This window comes from Periplaneta americana, chromosome 9, assembly GCF_040183065.1.
Source record: "Periplaneta americana isolate PAMFEO1 chromosome 9, P.americana_PAMFEO1_priV1, whole genome shotgun sequence".
NCBI classification, from domain to species: Eukaryota; Metazoa; Arthropoda; class Insecta; order Blattodea; family Blattidae; genus Periplaneta; species Periplaneta americana.
This window is the reverse complement of record NC_091125.1, coordinates 162,623,649-162,641,619: the sequence shown is the minus strand read 5'-3', so window position 1 is coordinate 162,641,619 and position 17,971 is coordinate 162,623,649. Positions and strand designations below refer to the sequence as shown.

Below are 17,971 nucleotides of genomic sequence, written 5' to 3'. Positions count from 1 at the left end.
CTACAGGTGGTCCGCGGATCATAGTGTGAGAAACGCTGGTATAACCTATTCTTACAGAAAACCTACTTTGCAAATTCACACGTATAGCCGGACCATCAGATCTGTGCCCCCGTAAGATATGCAAACTGAACTCTGATTCCTTCTCAGCCTCGGTAATTCATTTCTCTCCCTGCATTCCTATCTCTCTCCCTTTCTGTCCCCCACTACTCACAATTTTGGCCTTCTTGAGGGACAGTTTACAATATTTGCACTTGCAGTCCAGTGTTGTCAACTCAGCATGAATACTGTAGCACGGAGTGGCGAAAGAAATATTATTAAGCAAGTACGTAATAGCATTTTGCAATGAAGGGAAACACGTCAATATCTGTTTCCTATAAATCAGGCAACGAAAAGGGCAACTGATATCACAGGTGAGGCTTATTTTATTTCAATTGATTATGTACTAAAATTAATTACTTAACTAATACTAATAATACAACATTTTATGTAATTTATATAGACTGGTCAGAGCTCCTAATAAAGAAAATCAGGAGAGAGGCAGTCTGTGCAGGAGATGAAAAGCTAGAATCACCAGAGAAGAACAGACCAAGGGAACTTTTAGTTATTGTAGATGATATGAACCGATGTATTTTAAGAAGAAAGATACAAGAATTTTATACCGTTCAGAAAGAAGTTTCAACATTGAAGAAATTAGCGAAGCTTGCGAGAGAAGTAATAATTTCCAAGATTGGAGAGAAAAACTATGGAAAGTGATTCGAGACATGCGATTTAGGTTTAAAAAATGTAGAAATACAAGATGTACAGTGAAACCTGTTCAAGACAGAAGTGACATGGTCCTAATTTTTTTCCGTTGTGGACAGGTTTCCATATTATTCAGGTATGACATTAAAATGGAATATTTTGTCATTCATATACATGAAAAACAAAATGGCATGCCGCAAACTACAAGAATTACAAAATATTCCATTTAACACTCATCACATTAAATCAGCTTTCAGTCGCTCATCACGTTGGTGAATCATCTTGATTAAAATTTCATTTTCTGTATAAATATTATCGTAACTCACTCATTAGTCATTAAACATTACTAAAGTTTACTAATCTCATTCTATTTAATATCTAACACTATACTCTAATACTGTACTGCATATCACTGCACATTATTAATTAATTGGACTAGGAGCCATCTATTAGAAGCCTTGAATTCTGGTTTATTTAATTTCTTTCCCAGTTCAATAGCTTGCTTTGCAGAATAGATCCAGAAATTGGCTTGTTCTTTGAAAGGTCATGAAGATCCCACTCCCACAACAGTTCATTTATTTCCACATAAACAGTTGCTTTCTGGTTCCTTTTGTGTCACCAATATTGGCCGGACGCCACTCATTATGATCTTTATTTTTTAAAGTGTCACACCTGAGTTTTCCATAACTGTACTTCAGTATTATTCCACATAGACTTTGTTTCTAATTTTCCTTTATCTCGATAACTTTTACTTCATCACTTAATGTTAATGCCACATTTTATGCAACTTTTTTTTTTACCTGGAAATCACTACACTTGCGCTCTGTTTAGCTACGACAGTATACGGGTGTGAAGCATTGAAAATCTTTAAAGGGACTCGTCTGCCTAGTCAACAGGGTAATAAATTTATGACCGACTGGCCAACACACCCTCGTACCCTCTAGAATTTTGCAAAGAAAACTTGTTTTTATCTTAGTGACCTACATATTTCGTATATTCCTTGAAATTACACAATGTTTCAAAATATAGTATGTCCAAAATATTGTTTCCGTTTTGGACAGTAGCAGACAGTTTCAGTTTCCGTGTTGGATAGTTTCCGTTTTATTCAGGAAAAATTACACATAATACATACAAATTTCGCCAGGACCAATAAATTGTTCCGAAATAGACAGGATTCCAGATTATTCAGGTTCCGATTTGAACAGGTTTCACTGTATTTTGATTGAAAGAAATAATATTGTAGCATGGAGGACCAGTTATGCATGACACCGTTTGACGGAAGTTTGGCAACATCCCTATTCGGCAAGGTTCGTGGCCTGCTGTTTAACGTGGTGGGAGGAAAGCGGGTGGAATGGAGTGAGTACAGGTGTTAACTTTTCCAAGAACGAGGACAGTGCTGAAGGGGCACAGATCCGATGGTCTGACAATACATGAAAACAAACAAAATGGTACAATAATTTATTTGTAATTTGTTTTTTGTACAGTATCAGCACAACTTACTGAATATGGAGGGAAAAAATAAATGCTTGAAATTGTCTACTCATAAACCTAGATATGTCACAAAGAAGTTATTGGTCACTTTATGAGGAGCAGGAATGAAGTGCGTTCCTTTCACAAGATATTCGAGTCCTGCAGTAAACATCTGTTTAGCTATTTCTACACTTTGCACATTGTGATCGTTTTGCCATGACCTCACAATATCACTACAATTTTTGTGATACATATATAAAAGTTTGACAGTTTTCTTTACTTTCAGTTTACATTCTAACTTCACTTTTGTTAAATGTTCTGTATTTTCTTTCACGCTTGTAAATTCATCTTCACCTCCACTCACAAGCACATCGAGATTTTTATCCATTGCCCAGAGAAGAAGATATTGAGAATCTTTGTCGGAAAGCTTTACTTCTAACATGACACGGCATGTAATACCGAAAGTGTTATTAAATGCATTTTTCACTGTAAGTATGAAATCTTCCAAAGCTGTTGAAGTAGAACTGCCTTCATACGAGGTCGTACAGCTCCATAACTTGGCTGCTGAACTTGAACTATCACAAGTACCTAACCAGGCCAGACACCTACTGCACCTCAAAACTCGTTTAGGGCTAATATTCAGTATCAGAGTACTCAGCAATATAAAGCATAATCCATAAAAACAATCATTATCCTTGGGAGCAAGGGTAGGAGCTGGCAGGCTGGAATGTTTATGACAAAACCAATCACTGTTATCCAATTCTCCTGTTGATGGAAGCGGCAAAACTCTTGAAAATGACAGACCTTGTTTCGATATCAATTTACCACAACACTTACAAGCCAGACTACATGGTTCATCACATGGAATATTTGGCGATAACAGTTCAGGATCACTACTCATTATATCCAAAGTTTTGTCAAATGGTAATATTTCACTCGCAAACGATCCCGAAGTATTGACTGTAGGTTCAGTTTGTATACGAAAGGATACTGAATTCTTTTGAATGTGCAAACCTGAGAGACTAAGTGGTTTCAATTTGTAATTATGCAGATCTATGACTTGTACGGTTTCACCATTTTCAGACAACCATCTCACATCAACTCCTGAAGTCTTAACATTTATCTGAACAGTGTCCTCTTTGGGTAAGTCTTCTTTCATAATTAGAAAAACGTTACAGACTTGCAGTCGAGGTCTCATTTCCACAATCACTGACTGCGTCATGATTTAGTGTACCAACAACTCCTACGAAACTTTTTCAGGTTTTGAGAGAGAATGTCTCTTGACTATCCCTTTCTCTTCATACTTCAGGAATAGATTTTCTGTTTCCTTCACTACAAATGACAGTGTTGTCCTTTGATAATAATCTGATGCAATTTCAATATTACCAATGACAGTCGAGAGGAGTTGTGCTCTCTCTGCATAAATACCTGAAATGAGATGATGCACTTATTACAAACAAACTCCACATCAGAGACGGGTAACCAACCAGGAAGTTAACAATATCATTGCTCACAATTACAAACTGTGAATACAACTTATTAAACTAACAAATTCATTTAACTTTACAGATTTCCAAAACTACCAGCAGCGAAGCTCTTAACCCTTTCCGATCTGAATTTTTTTGTGTTTGAAAAAATTCTTTCTTTGCATTGATCTTGTATTCTGACCTAAGAAAAAAAAAAAAAGCAATCCTCTTCCTAATAACAGCTGGCCAAGGAACTGGTGGGTGCTGCACTCTATCAGTAAAGAACGAAACTACTTCTGGAGGATACCAAATGGAACCATCAGACAAATCATGAGTAAAAAATTACAGAAATGTTAGTGATTCCAAATGGACTCACTCGAGCGGAAAGGGTTGAGGCTTTTGAGGTTTAACCGATCCCAAAAATGTGAGTTATAATATCTAGTAATAGCAGTGGAGAACGCAGAATTTTGTCAAGGGGGAGGTCATTGTTAAAACTGTTTACAATTTACATTATATCAGTATGTTAAATGTTGTGTATTATTATTATTATTATTATTATTATTAAAATATAAACTGTCAAACACACAATACATTGAACGTTTCACAAAGTCAGAACTCTAACAGTTGAGTGAATACCGCTCTTAAAATGAGTTTAAAATCGACAACGCACAATATTTAACATCATGCAGAACTGTCAAAACAACCTTTTCAATTATATTTCACAACAAGTTAATTTCATATCGTATATAGTATGTGTGTTACATTCTAATTTTATGTAAAATGGCTCATACTCAGAGAACACTGAGATCGTTATTTGTAGAATTAAAAGAGAAATCGTTTTCAAGTTGGACATATGAAACAAAATGAGTTTACAAAGATAGGAGATCGACACTACATTTATATATGGATGGAGGAAGTCAAAATAGGAAATTTGAATTTTCATGTTAGAAGAAATATCTTTGGGTAACAGAATGCTCTGAGACAAGTAAGTTATATTGTTATACTTGTATTCTGCTTGAGGGTGAAAATGAGTGGTCATCATCTTTTTGTAGGGTCTGTGTTAGAAAAAATTGTTATAGAAAAGCCAAGAAGCATCTGCTATACAGTATAAAAAAATACAAGGTAAGCAGATTTTTCTCAGCCTACTCAGTATTTATACCTTAGCTTCGCCACTGAAAACTACACAGAATAAATGACTGAAATAATAGTCTATCAAACAGTAGTTTGGAAGTTGGATTGCAACTTTAAACAGTTTTGTGTACATAGCTTTATGATCTTTCCTCAGTGATATGCAGAGAGAAAAGATTTCTCACTTCTATTGTAGATTATTTTCTGAATGATTGTCATACCTGGTGCATCATACTTCAAATATGTGAAATGCACGTGAAGATGGTAAAACGTCGGCTGGTAGTGAATATAGATGCGTAACTGACAACTTGGGATGTTGTATTTTTCTTCGATTGCTTTCTGGAAAAATTTAAAAACAATAGTTTCAATGTTAAAAGAAAAAAAATCAATTTGTTGAAATTGAATACTGTATACAGACAGATACTTACGATTCCCTTTTCTTCTATGTTTTTCAAAAGAGGCAAATGGCTTGCTCTCAAGTCACGCAGTGATTTGATCCCTTCCTTGTGGACAATGGCTAACAAATACAGATCCTCGACTTGTTTGGCATCCCATTTTAAATCTGGCAGTAGAATGAAACCAGTTTCAGGGTCAGGATCTTCAAATATAATTCTGTCGGTTTCTGATTTATGTTCAAGAATGTTCGTAACCCACTGAAAACAGATAAAAATAATCAGTATTACATTTTATTACATCATATGTGTGTATGCAATGCCTATCTACTTCTCTTGCGTGATTCGGGTTCCGCATATTGCGGATAGATGGCAGGACTGCGACCCATTTTCAACTTGCACACCACTTTGCATGTGTAGTATCTGTGGAGAGTTATGTCGTGTACTAGGGTGAGTGTATGTGTAAGTGTAGTGTAGGGAATGAAGATGAAAATGGGGAAGGGAGAAGGGGAAACCTGATGCCGGCACATAACCTACTCGTGTCGAATAGCATCAAGGGGGCTGTCAGGCTTAATGCCCCGTCTGACTGATGAATCACTATCAACAGTGACTTATGTCTTCTCTTCATATGCACTGCTAAGAGATTTGGGATTTAACCCAGGCATATTGGTGCACAATCTAGTGATTAGAAGTTCTGCACCACCATCTCTCCTAGTTCAGAGGTAAAAAATTTCTGACCTTGCCAGGAATCTAACCCAGACCAGCTAGGCTGGGAGACAGACGTGGTGCCACAGAGCTAACTCAACGGACTTTACATCATCTATAGGATGGACAGAATAGTGGAAACAGAATCTCGACATTTCTCTATTAATATGATGGGTCACCACTTTCTCTTAATACAGCTTATAATGTATGTGTATTGTATTGTATTTATTAACATTCCATGGTATTCATACATGCTTACAGCTAGAATATGGAACAAGTCAAAAAACTTAATACTATTACAAAATCTTAATTTATAGTCACAGTCTAGATGAAATATATACAGACGAGATTTACAATATAGTCTACTAGTACAACACATAGTTTTAGTATCAATTTCATGAAGTGTTATTGAATGTCATTAATTCACCTACAGAATAGAAGGCGTGAGAAATTAGGTACTTCTTTAATTTGGCCCTAAACAATTTTATGTTTTGAGTTTCATTTTTATATATCGATAGGGAGGCTATTAAAAATTTTTACTGCCATATAACACACTCCTTTTTGATAGCACGATAGACTTGCCGATGGAGTATGAAAGTCATTTTTTTGACGTGTATTTATGCTATGAACTGTTGAATTAGTTACAAAGTTTTCACGATTACATACGAGGAAGACTATTAATGAAAAGATATACTGACAAGCCATGGGCATTATTTGTAGTTTTTTGAAAATAGTCCTATACGACTCCCTAGATTTCGCACCTACTATTATTCTAATTACTCTTTTTTGTAATAGAAATATATTGTTACTATCTGTGGAATTTCCCCAGAATATTATTCCAAAACTCATTACCGAGTGGAAGTATGCAAAGTATATTGTTTTTAAGGTATTGATATTTACTATCTTTTGCATAGATCTAATAGCAAAACAAGCTGAATTTAGTTTGGGGGTAATTTCTTTAATATGATTTTTCCAATTTAACACATTATCGATTTTTAAGCCAAGAAATTTGGTGGTTGTTATTTCTAATAGGGATCTATTGTTAATTATTGCGCTAGAAATTTGCGACGTTGAATTTGGACAGGATTCAAATTGAATTATGTTAGTTTTGTTACAATTTAATACTAATTTATTGACTGAGAACCAGTTACATATTTTGAAGAGAATTTCCTCTGTTGAAGATTGGAATGTGTTGGAGTTATTGGCTGTAATTACTATACTTGTGTCATCTGCAAATAATATGGGATGACCTACATCTTTTATAAGGGGGGCAAGATCATGTATAAACACTAGAAAAAGTAGGGGACCTAATATTGATCCTTGAGGAATTCCATTATTAATAGTTCCCCATGTCGATGTAGATTGAAATAAATTCTGAACAGAATCGAATTTTGGATCATAGGCCTACTTCATGCTGAATATCCTCACGTTTCTTTAAGTCCAACTAAGTAAGTATGAACTCTTAATATTCGACAAGTCTACCATTTTACATCGGATTTCACTTTCCAAACAGTGTACAATTCAGAGGCCATCTCTAAACATCACATTAATATCATATCTCAAGATACATGTATACTAAATTTTTTATTTTATTTTGCTTACTTACTGTACAGTTTTCTATTAGATTTGATTTTGAATTGATGTTTTATTCATCACATGTCTTCATCACTGCGACAAACAGATCAGAACTAATTCACCATTGTGTAATCATTTATAAGGACATTGTGTGATGTCTTTAAACTTTTCAAACTGATTACTCATGAGTAGCTATAATCCCCAGCACATTTCATAATCACCTGTAGACTAAATTTTTCTTCTTGCAAATGTGGCAGCGTAATTGTTTCATAGAATTCTGGTGTCTCCTTTATCAAATATAGTTCTTGTGCGGCATATTTTCTGAGATGTTTCTCCGTAGCCGGATGAATCACCGTAGCTTTAATACCTATAAAAACGAAAAAGTACGTACATACTACTACAGAATCATGTCAAAATTATAGAGATTTTGGTAAGCATATGGTATACGATTAATGCCATATACAATGATAATAAAATTATTAATTTCTATGAGTGTTCAACTGCACGGTGGATAAACTTAAAAGATTTCCTTCCTCTTCACAACCATTACACAGAAAAATAATAAAAAAAAATACGAATTTTATGAAGCTGTAATTGTGAACGCTTGTAAATAATTCAGTTCTAATTTTATAATTCCCCTATCGGACTTTCGCTCTCCTTCCAGTCACAGTCTACAAGATCATGTACCATCCTTCAACAGATCTTTAAAATTTCAAATTTTTATCACCTAATAGTCATTCCAATATTTTATCAACTTATGATTGATCAATTAATGTAGTACAACGTAGCTAAACATTTGCGGAGTTCACTCTAAATAGCACTGCAGACTTTTCATTTTTAAATTGAGCACACCGAACTGACAATAAAAAAAATAACAAATTTTCATTATCAGCCATATGGTAGAAGTGCAATGTTAGCTATATAATCACTTACTATTATATTTTACATCAGGAAAGCATTCATAACATCCATATATATCGTTACTGAATTCCTTAGTTAATGCACAATCAGAATTCAAACTTTTTTTTAATACTTCTTCATTAAAAGGCTTCTTTTCTAACAAAACAATTGCAGTTCCCTCTTTGTTACTGAAAGAACCTTCAATACAAATTGTTTTTCTCTGACTATTATCACTTAAAATTCGCTTCTGCTGGAAATCTGCAAAACTTCTTAACGCTGTATGTATAGTTTCATTAGACTCTTGTTTATCGCTTTGAATCTTGATCTTCTTCTTTGGAGACTCATCAGGTATGTCGCAGGCTTCAACAGTTTCCGCCATATTAACCCGCATTCACTTCTTCAATTGTTTCGATTCTTGCATGGCCTACCAAGTAACACCACATTGCAAAAGTAAGATTATAAGCAGGTGTACCAATACCTTTATAATTAAATTAATATTAAAAATAATTAATATATATAAACATTTCTATATGAAGTAGATGAAAAGCTATATAGACTCTATGACTACTAAGAACAAGAAACTTATTTTTAAATTTTAAAGCTACACACAATAATAATTAATTGTTCTTTATTTTCATATGTTGTCTATATTGATGAATAGTGGCAGAGGCCCACGGACCAGAATTGTTCCTACATTCTCGTCACCGGTATAAAGATGAGGTGGATAGGGTATGTATTTTCTAATTTTAGTGTTATTACATTTACTTTTAATATTCATTAACAATATTAGTGTATTAATTTCGATGTAGTGATTATTTTATATTTTTATTGTTCTGTACTTAACATACATTAGTAATTTTTTTATTATTATCCATTTCCTCGTGTTGGTCGTGTAATGATTTTAAAGATGCAATTCTGTAATTCCGTAACAATAATTCATAATGAGATTTTTTGAAGCAATGCCGCTCCTATTAGTATCATACTTTTTATGTTTATCGGTGATCATATATTATTTACTTAAGTATTGACAAGTTCTGTCGATGTCAATGTTATCTTTTATCCTTGAAGTAGGTAGGCTAAGACGTAAACATTCCATTCCAATCACTTGAGGGACTGACCTGTCCGAGTCCCACTACTTTAAATTGAATTTTTTGTCATATTATCAGTGACATCAACTTTGATTGAATTACATGTATGCAATAAATTTGTTTTTGTCAAAGGAGAAAAAAATATACTATATACAGACGAAGAATTTCAAAGATTTTTATATAAACTTACTTGTTATTTGTTCAGTAACTTCCAGGATACTGAGTCATATAGCATCACAGCTTTGACTTTCTAAATATCTTCAATTTTGTTTTGATAGTAATAATTTTATTCTACTCTTCCAAACTGAATAGAGTTGCACAAAGGCCCCATTTGCCTTTTAATTGTTTTACATCCTTTTCTACTCCTCCACCCTTAGCAGCTACACTCTCTATATCTGTAAAATTCTTCATAGGCCTATTCTATCTTCTGGGGTAAGCCCAGATAGGATTTCTATGTATTGGCAAAAAGCAACTGCAGATCGAGAGAACGTTGCTGATTGGCAGTTATTCAGCAAAGGAAGAATGTTACCTGTCCTCCACATTCAAGTCCCGAGAGCAAGAACAGGTCCGTATTAGCCAAGTCTTCAGCCTTCCGCTCTAGTGCCACGTTTTCCAAACAGATGGAATCTTATCTTCTAGCATTCAAGCTCATTGTCTTTATCTTTTATTGTTAAGTCTTCTTCTTCTTCTGACTTATTTTAGGCTCAAAACCTATTGCATACAGAGTCCTTCCATCTTTTCTCAGGGCAGCCAGGACTTTTCTTGCTTCTAGTAATGATTCCCTCGCTATTCTTACTGTTCTTTCATGTGACATTCTAAATATATGATTGTGCCATTCTATTCTTCTTTTATGACCCAGTCACTGATTGCTTGAATATTACATTTTTCCCTGATGGTATTACTTTTTACTCTGGCACATCTGGTTTTCATTACTATTTTTCTGAGTACAACCTTTTCTGTTGTTTCTAATAACTGGCCTGTTTTTATAATTTTTGCTCATGGTTCACCTGAATACTTTAATATTGGCCTTAATTCGTATTTTTGGTTCTTATTAAGATATTTATTTCTCCATTATAATATCGTCAACCTAGGTGACGCGGTCGGTAGAATGCTGGCCCGTGTCTGAGGTTGTGGCCAGGTGGATGGCACTTAAGTGTGCTTAAATGCGTCAGGCTCATGTCAGTAGATTTACTGGCATGTAAAAGAACTCCTGCGAGACAAAATTCCAGCACACCGACGACGGTGGTATAACCTCGGCAGTTGCAAGCGTCATTAAATAAAACATAATTTTAATTTTCCCTACCTATAATATTATTTAAGCATCCAGCTATTCTTGCAGCTTTATTTGCTTGAGTTTGTACTTCTGTATGCTCTGGTTATCATTAGGTAAATGTCATGATCTGTTCTGATACTTTTCCTTGGATTTCAAGTTTATAGCCTATCGAATTGGTTTTCTACGTACTACCATACATTTTGTGTTTAAGTACTAACTCAAATTTCCTTCCTGTTCCAACCAAATATCCTGAATCTGTTATTATATGCCTACATGATATCGTCTGCAAGGTCCAGGTCTTCTAGTTTTTCCCCCAAGTTCACATTGTATCTCTTCTTTTTCCTTGACAAGTTTTCTTCATTACAGTATTAAGGTACGAGCAGGAAGAGAAATGGTGACAAGATATTACCTTATCTAACTCCTGTTCCATTTCAAAAGTTTCGGTCATTTCTTCTTTGGCATTTACATTTTGCCAAGACTCTTTACTTATACCAGTACGTAATATCTTGTTGGGAATATCATGTTGTTGAAATACTGTCCACATAGTCTCTCTTGCTACCGAATGAAAAGCTTTTTCAGAATCTAAGAATTTCTTATATATATAATCTGGTATTCCACTTAATACATTATTTAATTTTTCTTTCTTCTTCCTCCTTTTCTTCTTCTTCTCCTCCTCCTCCTTCTTCTTCTTCTTCTTCTTCTTCAATTCACTTTATAGTGATAGATTGTGATAGATAGACAAGACTAACTGTAGTAATTTTCGAGGAATATCACTTTTGTTGACGTCGTACAAAATTTTGTCGAATATCCTGCTGAGAAGATTAACTCCATATGTAGATGAAATTATTGGGGATCATCAGTTTTAGGCGTAATAGATCGACTATTGATCAGATTTTTTGTATTCGACAGATATTGGAGAAAAAATGGGAGTATAAGGGTACAGTACATCAGTTATTCATAGATTTCAAAAAGGCGTACGACTCGGTTAAGAGAGAAATTTTATATAATATTCTTATTGAATTTGGTATTCCCAAGAAACTAGTTCGATTAATTAAAATGTGTCTTAGTGAAACTTACAGCAGAGTCCGTATAGGCCAGTTTCTATCTGATGCTTTTCCAATTCACTGCAGGCTAAAGCAGGGAGATGCATTGTCATCTTTACTTTTTAACTTCGCTCTAGAATATGCCATTAGGAAAGTTCAGGATAATAGACAGGGTTTGGAGTTGAATGGGTTACATAAGCTTCTTGTCTATGCGGATGACGTGAATATGCTAGAAGAAAATCCACAAACGATTAGGGAAAACGCAGAAATTCTAGTTGAAGCAAGTAAAGCGATAGGGTTGGAAGTAAATCCCGAAAAGACAAAGTATATGATTATGTCTCTTGACCAGAATATTGTACAAAATGGAACTATAAAAATTGGAGATTTATCTTTCGAAGAGGTGGAAAAATTCAAATATCTTGGAGCAACAGTAACAAATATAAATGACACTCGGGAGGAAATTAAACGCAGAATAAATATGGGAAATGCGTGTTATTATTCGGTTGAGAAGCTTTTGTCATCTAGTCTTCTGTCAAAAAATCTGAAAGTTAGAATTTATAAAACAGTTATATTACCGGTTGTTCTTTTGGTTGTGAAACTTGGACTCTCACTTTGAGAGAGGAACAGAGATTAAGGGTGTTTGAGAATAAGGTTCTTAGGAAAATATTTGGGGCTGAAAGGGTTGAAGTTACAGGAGAATGGAGAAAGTTACACAACGCAGAGCTGCACGCATTGTATTCTTCACCTGACATAATTAAGAACATTAAATCCAGACGTTTGAGATGGGCAGGACATGTAGCACGTATGGGCGAATCCAGAAATGCATATAGAGTGTTAGTTGGGAGGCCGGAGGAAAAAAGACCTTTGGGGAGGCCGAGACGTAGGTGGGAAGATAATATTAAAATAGATTTGAGGGAGGTGGGATATGATGATAGAGACTGGATTAATCTTGCTCAGGATAGGGACCAATGGCGGGCTTATGTGAGGGCGGCAATGAACCTCCGGGTTCCTTAAAAGCCAGTAAGTAGGTAAGATTGTAATAGATTTATTGATATTAGTTCACAAAAGTAAAAACTTAATAATTTCACAAAAAGATCTAGGCCTATATACAAAAGTAGTTACACATAATAAATATACAATTTCCTAAACTAATTAATTTATCGCAAATCTCAATAATTTATTGGTTCAAACTTGCACTTACATCTGGTTTTAGTGCATGTTTAAACCAATCGTAATAACCATTAAGACTTTAAACCTTATTTATCTGCTCCTTTTCACACTTTACTACCATAAATATTTTTAATACTTTTTTTTTAATTTTAACTCTACAATAAACAAATGTAAATCAATCTTTCCTGTTGCTCTATTTATCCAGTATTTATGTTTAATTTTTAGTTCTTATTTTACATAATAACTTATTATTTCAAATAGGTGAGCAGATGTCGACATACTGTAAGTCATGAATCTGAAATAGCTGAATCGGTACATTCCATATGTAGGTTAATCTTTACTCTTGCAATATTTTCTTGTCAGAAGAATCGTTTGCGTAACTTCTATGAAGACTACCGCATACCTGTTTAAACATAAACTTGACAAGTTGCTTACATAATCAACCTCAATTTAGTTTCATCATTGTATCGCATGCACTCATTTTCGATTCATTGCTATTATGACTAATAAATTTATTATAAATGCATTCTTATAATTCACTTTATAGGCTATTCCTGTTCTATCTTCACACTGCCTTCCTCCAGCTTCTCCTCAGCCATCGCACATTTCTTCCTCTTGGAGCATAATGGAGAGCTCTTTTCAACATGTTGTACCCATTTACTTCTGTAGGCTACGTCTGCATTCTTGAATTGATTGACTGTACTTGAAATTCTTACCTTGTGTCCTCATTTCTAAGCTTATCCTCTCTCTAACATCCTTCAGTTGTCTTCAAGAATTTCATTCGCAGTTCTTTATTATTTCGGTCCTTAAAATAAGTATTCTTCATGCACAAATTTGGTCTAGACGTATTTGAACGAAATGTTTCATGTTCTCTTCCAATCTTAGATTCCAACTTCTCATAAGATAACTCCAGCCATGCTTTGCAAATAAGTAGAAAATATGTAGAGGCCCATCAAATAATCTACAGGCTCACTTTCTTACTTGATTAACTGCTTCTTAAAAGCAGGCTGTTATATTTCATGTTATTGTATTGTATTTATTAACATTCCATGGTATTCATACATGCTTACAGCTGGAATATGGAACAAGTCAAAAAACTTAATACTATTATAAAGTCTTAATTTATAGTCACAGTCTAGATGAAATATATACAGACGAGGTTTACAATATAGTCTACTAGTACAACACATAGTTTTATATCAATTTCATGAAGTGTTATTGAATGTAATGAGTTCACCTACAGAATAGAAGGCGTGAGAAATTAGGTACTTCTTTAATTTGGCCCTAAATAATTTTATGTTTTGAGTTTCATTTTTTATATTGATAGGGAGGCTATTAAAAATTTTTACTGCCATATAACGCACTCCTTTTTGATAGCACGATAGACTTGCCGATGGAGTATGAACGTCATTTTTTTTTTTTTATGCTATGAACTGTTGAATTAGTTACAAAGTTTTCACGATTACATACAAGGAAGATTATTAATGAAAAGATATACTGACAATCCATGGGCATTATTTGTAGTTTTTTTAAAAATAGCCCTACACGATTCCCTAGATTTGGCAATATTCAATTTAAAGAAATATATATATTTTTTTCTCTAAGTGTAATTTGAAAAACTACATCCATATACCAACAATACCAAATTTTATTTTTCTCCTGCCAAATAATAACTTAACTAACATCTGCTACATCTAGCAAAAACCCGCCAAGTTGGCGACACTGATCGTTCAACATCAGTCGCATTTACTTTTAATAGAACTTAAATGCCATCAAAAACATCGTCTTTGGAATCTTGAAGTGACACTAAAAAAAAACAAGCCTTCTGCATATAGGCCTATATCATCATATATGGTCAGTTCAGTGAATAGTCAGGGCATGAAAGAAATTGCTGGTAAGAGAAAGTAAAAGAAACGGAGCACATGCTGTCAGGTTCCACCTTGTCCTTAGTGACGTCATGTGCTACCATACTTCACAGATTCCAGGGATGGTCTTTAGTGGTAGTAGCAAGTGTTGTAACGACGTACGTGCCTCTTATCGATCTGCTGTATAACACTGAAGAAAATTCTGGAAAAACAAGCGTTGAGGTAGTTCCGGTGATTTGGAAGTAAAAACAGTCCAATTTGTAAGGAATTTCTTGTGAAGATGGAAATGAGAGGTGCGTTGTAATGGAAGTCAAATGTTGTGGTTTCTACTGAAGAAAAGGGACACAGGGATATAAAAGACATGATACAATGTAATGTGAAGAACGGAAAACTGGTATTAATTCAATAACCACTGGAATACAGTGAAACACAACAAATAATGAAGTAGACACAAAATTCCCATATTGTAACTTCGTTTCCGCGTCATTCATTATGCTGACAACATCACTAAACAAAAATCTCTAGACTTACCTAACTTGTCACAGGTTCGTATATACAAGATATAAAATCCTAAACTAACCTGTCACAGATTCGTATATGCAAGACATAGCCTGAGTGTACACTAGCATGAAACTTTCATAATACCACCAAAGTTATGTTGGTTTTACAAAGGAGACAGCTGAAGGTGTAGAAGCGATGTGGGAATGGAACTACCTCAGTGCTTGTTTAACCAAAATTTTCGAAGAAGTATGCTCTAAGAACAAACATAATATAAGAGAAAACGTAATAGACATCGAAGTTTTAAAAATATGAAATATTCATTGCATAACGTGAATTTTTCGGTGATTTTCTTTTTAAATTCAGGTGCTTGCTGACACCAAAAACAATTTAGACATCCAGGACTTGTGGGCGTCTACTTATTTCCAAGTCTGTTCTAGGCAGAATCTTAGTTGGCACAGACAGCAATATAATTGCTCTTCAATTGTAGCAGTTAGTTAAATCTCCTTCATGTGTTGCATTAATTACAATTCTTCTTTTCCAGTCCACTAGCAATGTTCTTTTTTCTACTTGGTCTTATTTAAGGAAAATAACAAAAAAAAAAAAAAAAAATAATAATAATAATAATAATAAACACATTATGTTAAGAACATAATGAATATTAATAGGGTAATTATTTTGGGTCTTGTTTAAAATATTTAATCTGGTATTTTCTGTTTCAGGTTTACAATTTGGCTCCTCTCTGTTATTGATATAGCCCTCATATATCATGCTGATGCTGTTGATAGGAACAATTTCAAATCATGTCAGCAGAGTAGCTTTTGTCGGTATGTATGAAATCCAATTATTAAATTAATTTATCAGAATTAATTATTATTTTATCTCGGAATATGTAGGGGAGACTGTTGTACCTTTAAACACTTTTCACATTTTATTTTTTTTTAATTTTGGGAAATGAAATTTTTTAAATGAAAAAATGCTTGAAATAATTATTGAAGATTCCTTTATAACTTCCTGTATGTATTTTCCTGTTTTACAGATCTATTAAGGATGGAAAAAATAAAATGAAGGCATATGTAATGTGTTCAAAGGTACAACAGGATCATGTACCTTGGAACTTACACTCTTGTAAGTTGGAACACATGGAATATAGGAGGGAATGTAGCTGTAAAAACTGACAATCATATTTAAAATGTATTTGCAATCATAAACCAGAGCAGGCTTCTCTGATTTAGATTTTATTTCCTGGAGAAGCAATAACTGCTTCAACAGCTTTCTTCAAGGCATCCGAATCAATTGGGGACCTCTTTAATTCCAGACTTACTTCGGGACATGACCTTAAAATAAAAGAAAAACAAAAACCGATAGTATCTTGTAATTTGGAACATGTTCCATGGTACAAGATGTTTTGTGTTCAAAGGTACAAGAGGGTGCACGTTTAAACAAATATGGCTCCGAAAACTAAGAGAGTAAAATAAATCATGGAAATTAAAATATGTTATTACTCATTAGATGATAGGGAACACACCGTACTTGAAAGATATTAACAAATGCAATCTAGTTTTGTGTTAGAAAACATATATCAATGAACGAAATGTTTACTTTTGGTACTAAAAAAACTTCTTTTGTCTGCGGAACTCACACTTTGCAATAAATCAAACTGAAACTACGACCAGAGCTACTTAGCGGCTTTCTCTACAATCACTTCATTTTGAGTCCTCTAGGTAGCAGCAAAAATTAAAAAACAAAAAATGTTCAAAGGTACACTATGCTAAAGGTACAACAGTCTCCCCTATTACATGTCTTTCTCGTGTTAAATATTACTATACCTGGTTAACATGTTTCGGTCTGTTATTGACCTTCAGAACTGGTTGTTGCTGGTCTTGGCGCCTTTTGTTTTGTTTCCTTGTGGGGGTATGTTTGTGTAGTGTAATGTGGAGTCAAAGAGTGTGTGTGTTCTAAAATTGAGTTGTGTGTTGAGAATTTCATTTGGATGTGTTTTTGTGTGTCTGTATATTTCGTATTGTTCTAGTGTGTTTAGTTTCTGGCTTCTTGGTTGTGTAGAATTTTCATGTCTATGTTGATGTCTCTGTAGGTGTGGTTAGCATTTGTGATGTGTTCTGCATTTCAGAACACACACACACTCATTGACTCCAGATTACATTACACAAATACACCCCCACAGGAAACAAACCAGAAGACGCCAAGACCAGCAACAACCAGTTCTGAAGAAGGTGAATAATAGGCCGAAATATGTTAACCAGGTACAGTAATATTTAACACGAGAAAGACATATAATATATATTCCGAAATGATGTAGTGTTGAAAGTTGTGTAATCAAGATGTATAATTTTACATGATAGTGAAACTTGGATAATAATGCATTTGTCTGAAGCCCTAGTAAGTCCATTCATTTGCAGTGCCGCCAGGAAACTGAACTTGCCACATTCGACTGTCCGCAAAGTCTTTCGCAAGAATCTGAGGCTGTTTGCATACAGCGTTCAGCTAATGCAAGGTCTTCAGCCAGATGATCGTCCACACCGCACAGCATTTGCCGCGACATGCTGGCTAAAATTTACGCCAAGGAAGGGTTCCTTTGAACAAATGCACCTTGCACACATTCAGTGTCCTCCACACTTGTGCTTGCTACCCATTGC

The 17,971-nt window shown here is 34.4% G+C and overlaps 3 protein-coding genes across 3 annotated transcripts in view; 1 reads left to right on the top strand and 2 right to left on the bottom strand.

Moving 5' to 3' along the window:
* Window positions 1-2,186: 2,186 nt before the first annotated feature.
* Window positions 2,187-3,433, bottom strand: LOC138706690 (E3 ubiquitin-protein ligase E3D). The gene has a single exon (XM_069836272.1). The coding sequence runs from the start codon at window positions 3,431-3,433 to the stop codon at window positions 2,282-2,284; it is 1,152 nt and encodes a 383-aa protein (XP_069692373.1). The 3' UTR covers window positions 2,187-2,281.
* Window positions 3,434-3,454: 21 nt separating this feature from the next.
* On the bottom strand, window positions 3,455-8,795 carry Dcps (Decapping enzyme, scavenger). The gene is made up of 5 exons (XM_069836274.1): window positions 8,411-8,795; window positions 7,699-7,844; window positions 5,234-5,458; window positions 5,027-5,144; window positions 3,455-3,639 (listed from the first exon to the last, which is right to left on the bottom strand). Exons 1-5 carry the CDS (start codon window positions 8,766-8,768, stop codon window positions 3,455-3,457), a joined length of 1,032 nt encoding a protein of 343 aa, XP_069692375.1. The 5' UTR covers window positions 8,769-8,795.
* Window positions 8,796-8,971: 176 nt separating this feature from the next.
* Window positions 8,972-17,971, top strand: part of GCS2alpha (glucosidase 2 subunit alpha) — an 87,648-nt gene continuing 78,648 nt past the window's right edge. The window contains exons 1-2 of the mRNA XM_069836271.1: window positions 8,972-9,106; window positions 16,037-16,141. Coding sequence (XP_069692372.1) covers window positions 9,093-9,106; window positions 16,037-16,141 — 119 coding nt within the window. The 5' untranslated portion in view covers window positions 8,972-9,092. The remainder of the gene's footprint in view (window positions 9,107-16,036; window positions 16,142-17,971) is intronic.

Coding starts and splice junctions, on each gene's coding strand:
- LOC138706690 (XM_069836272.1), bottom strand. CDS start 3,433: ATGACGCAGTCAGTGATTGTGGAAATGAGACCTCGACTGCAAGTCTGT.
- Dcps (XM_069836274.1), bottom strand. CDS start 8,768: ATGCGGGTTAATATGGCGGAAACTGTTGAAGCCTGCGACATACCTGAT. Junction 5,145..5,233: donor ACATAGAAGAAAAGGGAATC/GTAAGTATCTGT, acceptor AAATTTTTCCAG/AAAGCAATCGAAGAAAAATA. Junction 3,640..5,026: donor TTTGAAGTATGATGCACCAG/GTATGACAATCA, acceptor ATCTCATTTCAG/GTATTTATGCAGAGAGAGCA.